The sequence below is a fragment of the Staurois parvus genome, unplaced genomic scaffold (assembly GCF_062004578.1).
Source record: "Staurois parvus isolate SC_StPar_1 unplaced genomic scaffold, SC_StPar_1.0 ptg000827l, whole genome shotgun sequence".
In the NCBI taxonomy this organism is placed as follows: domain Eukaryota; kingdom Metazoa; phylum Chordata; class Amphibia; order Anura; family Ranidae; genus Staurois; species Staurois parvus.
The window spans coordinates 30,001-37,500 of NW_028318623.1; the positions used below are offsets into that span (position 1 = coordinate 30,001).

The 7,500-nt window shown below is 42.3% G+C and overlaps 1 protein-coding gene across 2 annotated transcripts in view; it reads right to left on the reverse strand.

Annotated features, from left to right (window-relative positions):
- TBC1D17 (TBC1 domain family member 17) overlaps positions 1-7,500 on the reverse strand; it is an 84,596-nt gene that overhangs the window by 27,754 nt on the left and 49,342 nt on the right. For both annotated transcript variants that reach the window (XM_089655149.1, XM_089655148.1), the window contains exons 8-9: positions 7,300-7,431; positions 6,996-7,099 (exon numbers count right to left, since the gene is read on the reverse strand). In XM_089655149.1, coding sequence (XP_089511275.1) covers positions 6,996-7,099; positions 7,300-7,431 — 236 coding nt within the window. The remainder of the gene's footprint in view (positions 1-6,995; positions 7,100-7,299; positions 7,432-7,500) is intronic.

Here is a 7,500-nt window from a genome sequence, read left to right on the forward strand (position 1 = left end):
CAAATCTACAGGAGACCATAAAATCAAAGAGACCAAGAAAAATTCTAACAGTTCACACTTCAACCATAAAAAAAAAAAAAAAAAAAGCCAACATGTTTTTGGGGGCTACAACCTTTCTCCTTCATCAGGGCTCAGAAAAGGTCATGGATGGACCCAAATAAATCTATAACCATCCTGCAGCTGACCACATTGTGGTTGCAGCCGTAAAGAAGCACTTTTCACCAGACTGAATATAGATCCATGCAGTTATAGATTTATTTAGGCCCATTCAAGTCACATATTTACATATAGAGGCAGCACAGTGCTAAGTGGTTAGCGCTTCTACCTGGCAGCACTATGGTCGTTGGTTAGAATCTCAACCATGGCCCTACCTGCCTGGCATTTGCACGTTCTCCCCGTGGGTTTCTTCTGGGTACTCCGGTTTCCTCCAACCTTCCAAAGACTTGCTGGTAGGTAACTGGCTCTTGTCTAAACTGGTCATAGTGTGTATGAATATGAGGAGTTGGGGACCTTAGATTGTAAGCTCCTTAAGGCTAGGTTCACATCTGTGCGGGTGGTGGCGCTGCGGATCCGCATTAAAAAATCCGTGCAGCCGCACCACCCGCACAGAGGAATGGCACGCCACCCACACTGGAAAACACAACCGTACTGGAACCAAGGTTCCTGTGCGGGCTGCGTTTTCAGAAGAAGTGCAGGGATTTCTTCCCTGCGTGTCACGGGGCACGGGAGTCCATTCAAATGAATGGGCTCTTGTGCTCGCGCAAAATGCGACCCGCACAGCCACATAGATGTGAACTGGGGGTTAAGCAAGTCATAGATAATGCAATTTTCTTTCCTTCAACCCATGGTCACTCAAAAAAAAAATTGACAATTGACAGTCAGTGTTGATGGGGGGGAATACCTCCCGCTACACTATTGTATTCTGACAGCGCAAGCTTTCCCCTCCATCAGAATGCAGTGATCACTGCTGGAGGCTATAGCTGCTGGCAGTGATCGCATGAAGAAAAACCCGACACCCGGCCCGCACTGGAAAACGCAGCCGTACTGGGAACCGAGGTTCCAGTGCGGGCTGCGTTTTCAGAAGAAGTGCAGGGACTTCTTTCCTGCGTGTCACGGGGCACGGGAGTCCATTTAAATGAATGGGCTCTCGTGCACGCACCAAAACGCGGCCTGCACGGCCGCATAGATGTGAGCCTAGGGTTAAGCAAGTCATAGATAATGCAATTTTCTTTCCTTCAACCCATGGTCACTCAAAAAAAAAATTGACAATTGACAGTCAGTGTTGATGGGGGAATACCTCCCGCTACACTATTGTATTCTGATAGCGCAAGCTTTCCCTTCCATCAGAATGCAATGATCACTGCTGGAGGCTATAGCTGCTGGCAGTGATTGCATGAAGAAAAACCCGACACTCAGCCCGCACTGGAAAACGCAGCTGTACTGGGAACCGAGTGCAGAGACTTCTTTCCTGCATGTCACGGGGCACGGGAGTCCATTCAACGGACGCATACATGTGAACCAGGGGTAAGAGTTAGGGACTGATGTGAATGTTATTTATATATATATATATATATCTCAATCACTGTGTATATTGACAGGGCTATAAAAGTACCTGTAGTAAAAATAATAAAATCTTAAACCTACAGATAATCCAAAGAAAGGCAAAAAAATAATACATTCCCACCTGATCCCCCAGAAGACAATCAGACAAAGGCTTTAGTTTGGATGTTGAGTTGAAGATAGGAGGGTAAGGCCTGTGCCAAGTCCATAGGAAATAACTGACAACGCTCCATCTTCACCTATCTAGGTGCCTGCCTGTAGCTCCAGACTGTTTTCTTCAGCCAGTGTGCTAGCAACCATAGAGGCCAATCCTAAACCCCAATTCCGGGAAAACACACAAAAAAAAGTTTTCCCATGCAGTCGCTCGCACTGCACGAGTCAATGGCTTGTTTTGCATAGGACTGAGGACTGAGGAGGTTATACTCACCTGATTCTTCAATCCTCTGGAAAACAGCACTCCCCCACAGACAAGTGGTGAACTGTTCCTGGACTATAGAGCCTGCACTGGACTTGATGACATCAGGAGCAGTCCACTATTCAAAACTGTTTGAGGGCGGGGGTGCCAGACCGATCTTGCGCCGGGAGGATCAAAGAATTAAGTAAGTATTTTTCCACTCTATCCCACTAGAAAAAAAACGAGCATTTAACCCAAGCAGTTCAGGCACAGCCCCACTGCATGGGAAAACTTTTTTTTTTGCTGGAGATGGACTTTAAAGTTTGCTCCATTACAGATCAGGGGTAATGTACTGCATTTCTAAGTACATAGGGCCATAATGTACTTTTCTCTGTTAAGCCGTCATTTTCGGGATTAGAATACAGTAAGGGACATTAATGGCTGCTTAACATCTTATTTTCGTTTTTTTTTTTTTTGTTTTTTTTTTGGTAAATGCTAGCAAGGCAGATTAGCCCTCACTCTCCTCTTATCTAAAGGCAAGATTTTTTTCTCTACCCACCATCCAAGTCCATTACGAAGTGATTTACTCTACTTCTATTATGAACTTGGTGCAGAGATTTCGGTAATGACAGATAAATATCAAATCTCCAGTTGGCACTGATCAGAAAGCTGCTCCTTCAAGCACTTAAAATCTTAAAGGCTGAACAGTAAGCCTTCTTACATTGCAGCACAGAGTTCCTTTGTTAACCTTTCACCTAGGACAGTGTCAATCACTTTTTATTACAAGAAACAAGAAGTTTTAAAGTGATTGTAAAGTTAATTTATTTAAATAACAAATAAAAAGGTTTATATTTACCTGCTCTGTGCAATGGAACTGCACAGAGTGGCCCTGAACCTCCTCTTCTTGGGTCCTCTGCCACCACTCCTGGGTCCTCCTGTTCTTGGTGTGCCACCACCGGAAGCTGCTTCCTATGGTGGCACACCTGCGGGCTTGAGCTGCGCTGCCTGCAGCCATAGACACAGAGAGCAAAGCATGTGAGACCAGGAAGTGAGAGGAGAGAGCCACTTGCAGACAGGCACAGCTCTGGATCAAGTGGGGAAGCGGGGAAAACGTTTTAAAGTGATTGTAAATTTAATTTATTTAAATAACAAAACGGTTTCTATTTACCTGCTCTGTGCAATGGAACTGCACAGAGTGGCCCTGAACCTCCTCTTCTTGGATCCTCTGCCACCACTCCTGGGTCCTCCTGTTCTTGGTGTGCCACCACCGGAAGCTGCTTCCTATGGTGGCACACCTGCGGGCTTGAGCTGCGCTGCCTGCAGCCATAGACACAGACAGCGAGGATGAGCCCTGACCCTGCTCCTCCATCACAGCAAAGCATGTGAGACCAGGAAGTGAGAGGAGAAAGCCACTTGCAGACAGGCACAGCTCTGGATCAAGGGGGGAAATTGTTTTAAAGTGATTGTAAATGTAAAGTTAATTTATTTAAATAACAAAAAGGTTTGTATTGACCTGCTCTGTGCAATGGGACTGCACAAAGTGGCTCTAAACCCCCTCTTCTTGGATCCTCAACCACCACTCCTGGGTCCTCCTGTTCTTGGTGTGCCACCATCGGAAGCTGCTTCCTGTGGTGGCACACCTGCGGGCTTCAGCTGCGCTGCCTGCAGCCATAGACACAGACAGCGAGGCTCAGCCCTGCCCCTGCTCCTCCACCACAGCAAAGCATGCAAGACCAGGAAGTGAGAGGAGAGATCCACTGCAGACAGGCACAGCTCTGGATCAGGTGGGGAAGGGGGAAAATTGAAGATGGGAGGCTAGGGCTTGTGCCAGGCACAGCGGAAATAGGGAGAGGGGTGATATGTTTACCTTAATGCAAGGAATGATCCAAGCACATGATTGGATGAGAGGACAGAATACAGGTTAATAAGTGTAAGGGCCTAGTTCACGGGTTAGGTTAGCGCTACACTTTTTGGGGGGGGTTAAAAAATTGGGGGAGAAAGTGAAGTGTTAAGGGTTTATTTTAGGTGTTGCATTACAGTATTAAACTCAAAAGCAAACATTTATTATATTGTAGCTTAAGAATTCTTCGATATGATGGCTGCATTAGTTTTCTTTTTTAGGCTTTCATTCCCTTATTTTCACATGATGATCTGCAGAGTAAGTCTGTTGTTTTTCAAAAGAACAAGCTGTTCTGCAGATATAGCAGTTAGAGGGATGAAATAAACTATTTACCACTGACAGGGGTGCTTACAATGATCACCTTCTATTTATGTAAAACCTTTATCCCATAAGGAAAAAAAAAACTGTTGATTTTGATAAAGTGTGAGCTGAAGTCTGGCTTCAATTTGTTGGTGTATTTAAATCTGCTAATACGTCTTTTGGTGTTGGGTATATTACGGCTTTAGGTGTAGGGATTGGGGGGGAGGGTTGTGTGGTAAGAATGGGTTATGTGTTGAGGGGAAAATGAAGTGTTATGGACTTTTTTTTTAGAGGTTAGGCGTTATCGGGGAATTAAACTGCCACCCAAAAAAAAAAATTGACAGAACGCAGTTAGGACAGAATTGACCAACTGGGGGAGATTTACTAAAATTAGCACACACAGAATCTGGTGCAACTGTGCATAGCAGCCAATCAGCTTCTAACTTCAGCTCATTCAATTAAACTTTCATGATAAAACCTGGAAGCCGATTGGCTCCCATGCACAGCTGCATTAGACTCTGTGTGCGCTCATTTTAGTAAACCTCCCCCCTAGGGTTTCTTCTGTCATGAAAATCCTGTCTGTCGTTTTTCAATCTTTACGTTTAATCCCACTATAAGTTTTTAGGTAGGAGAATGTCAGGTGTTTGGGGGTTGCTTTAATGTATAGCAGTGATCTCCAAACCATGCGCTGTGCTCGCCTTTATCTGGCCCTTGGGGCACCATTCCTTCCCCTGACATTAACAAAGGGTAATAATTACTCCCTCTGACACCAATGATGGGACACTATTCCTCCCACGGACACCAATGATGGGGCACTATTCCTCCCACTGACACCAATGATGGGACACTATTCCTCCCACTGACACCAATGATGGGACACTATTCCCCCCTTTGACACCAATGATGGGGCACTATTCCTCCCACTGACACCAATGATGGGGCACTATTCCTCCCACTGATACCAATGATGGGGCACTATTCCTCCCACTGACACCAATGATGGGACACTATTCCTCCCACTGACACCAATGATGGGACACTATTCCTCCCACTGACACCAATGATGGGACACTATTCCTCCCACTGACACCAATGATGGGACACTATTCCCCCCTTTGACACCAATGATGGGGCACTATTCCTCCCACTGACACCAATGATGGAGCACTATTCCTTCCACTGATACCAATGATGGGGCACTATTCCTCCATTGACACCAATGATGGGACACTATTCCTCCCACTGACACCAATGATGGGGCACTATTCCTCCCACTGATACCAATGATGGGGCACTATTCCTCCATTGACACCAATGATGGGGCACTATTCCTCCCACTGACACCAATGATGGGGCACTATTCCTCCCACTGATACCAACGATGGGGCACTATTCCTCCCACTGATACCAACGATGGGGCACTATTCCTCCCACTGACACCAATGATGGGGCATTATTCCTCCCACTGACACCAATGATGGGGCACTATTCCTCTCACTGACACAAACAATGGGGCATTGTTATGCTATTTTCTACTCCCACTGGCCACAGTCTGGCTCTTCTAAAGTCTGAAGAACAATAAACTGGCTCTTTGTTTAGAAAGTTTGGAGACCCCCGATGTAGAGACTACAGAACTCACACTAGTTCTTGGTGCTGGAAGTCCTGCACTGAAAACTACTATATCTGACCTCCAGGCACAGAAAGCAAAAATATCAATAATTTACAAGACAAAAAATCAACTTGTGATTCGCCTTCCGTCATAAAGCTCATGTAAGCTTCCAGGATCAGGGCCCTCCCAAACCCTCTTGTATTGAACTGTATTGTTGCTGTATTGTCTCCCGTTATATTGTAAAGCGCTGAACAAACTGTTGGTGCTATATAAATCCTGTATAATAATAATAATATATAAATCCTGTATAATAATAATAATATATAAATCCTGTATAATAATAATAATATATAAATCCTGTATAATAATAATATATAAATCCCGTATAATAATAATAATATATAAATCCCGTATAATAATAATAATATATAAATCCTGTATAATAATAATATATAAATCCCGTATAATAATAATAATATATAAATCCTGTATAATAATAATAATAATATTAATATATAAATCCCGTATAATAATAATAATATATAAATCCTGTATAATAATAATAATATATAAATCCTGTATAATAATAATATATAAATCCCGTATAATAATAATAATATATAAATCCTGTATAATAATAATAATATATAAATCCTGTATAATAATAATAATAATATATAAATCCCGTATAATAATAATAATATATAAATCCTGTATAATAATAATAATATATAAATCCTGTATAATAATAATAATATATAAATCCTGTATTATAATAATAATAATAATATATAAATCCTGTATAATAATAATAATATATAAATCCTGTATAATAATAATAATATATAAATCCTGTATTATAATAATAATAATAATATATAAATCCTGTATAATAATAATAATATATAAATCCTGTATAATAATAATAATAATATATAAATCCTGTATAATAATAATAAGCCACAATTTCTCTTTATCTGTTTTTAAACTGCTTTTATAGAGTGTATTGAAATCTGTTTAGGATGAACTATCCACCAAGCGACAAAGTACATCCATCACTGTTCTCTTTCCACCCACCCCTTGGAAAAAAAAGTGCATCTCCGGACCTAACACCATATGTCAGCTCTGTTCAGAGTCTGCAAAAAAAGGACAGTTGAGCAGGAGAAATGCTGTAGTGACAATGTTATCCAGTAGAGGGCGCACACAATGATGCAGTATGCACACAGGCTTACGTTTTCCTACGGACTAAAGCTTTCCTTTCTTCTGCTGTGCTGTCCCATGGATAATAACCCAGAAGAAACTTCCAGGCATCTTTCCGTAGTGCCGAGCATAAGCCCTAAAAATCAAATGAATAACACATATTTAATTGAATAGATCCCCATGTGCTTCAATATATCTGCAATGAATTTTTTTTTTTTTTTTTTGCTATTCCTCTGCAGGGGAACAGCCCCATCTTGCGTGCAAAGATGGAAGTGCAGGGTCTGCAGTGGATGCTGCAGTGTTAAGACCTAATCTCTTCTCCCCAGCAGGACTCACCCCAGAAAATATCTTCTTCTTCAGTCCGTCCACATCCATCACTCGCCCTTCAGAATCAATGTGAGATTCCCATTCTTGTTCGCTGACGGGTGCCTGGCGCTGTATGGCTGGCCGTTCGCCCAAATCCACTTGCTGCAATAGATTTTTTTTTTTTTTTTTTTGGGTTGTTAGCGTAAAGCCTGAAACCCACAATGACAATCC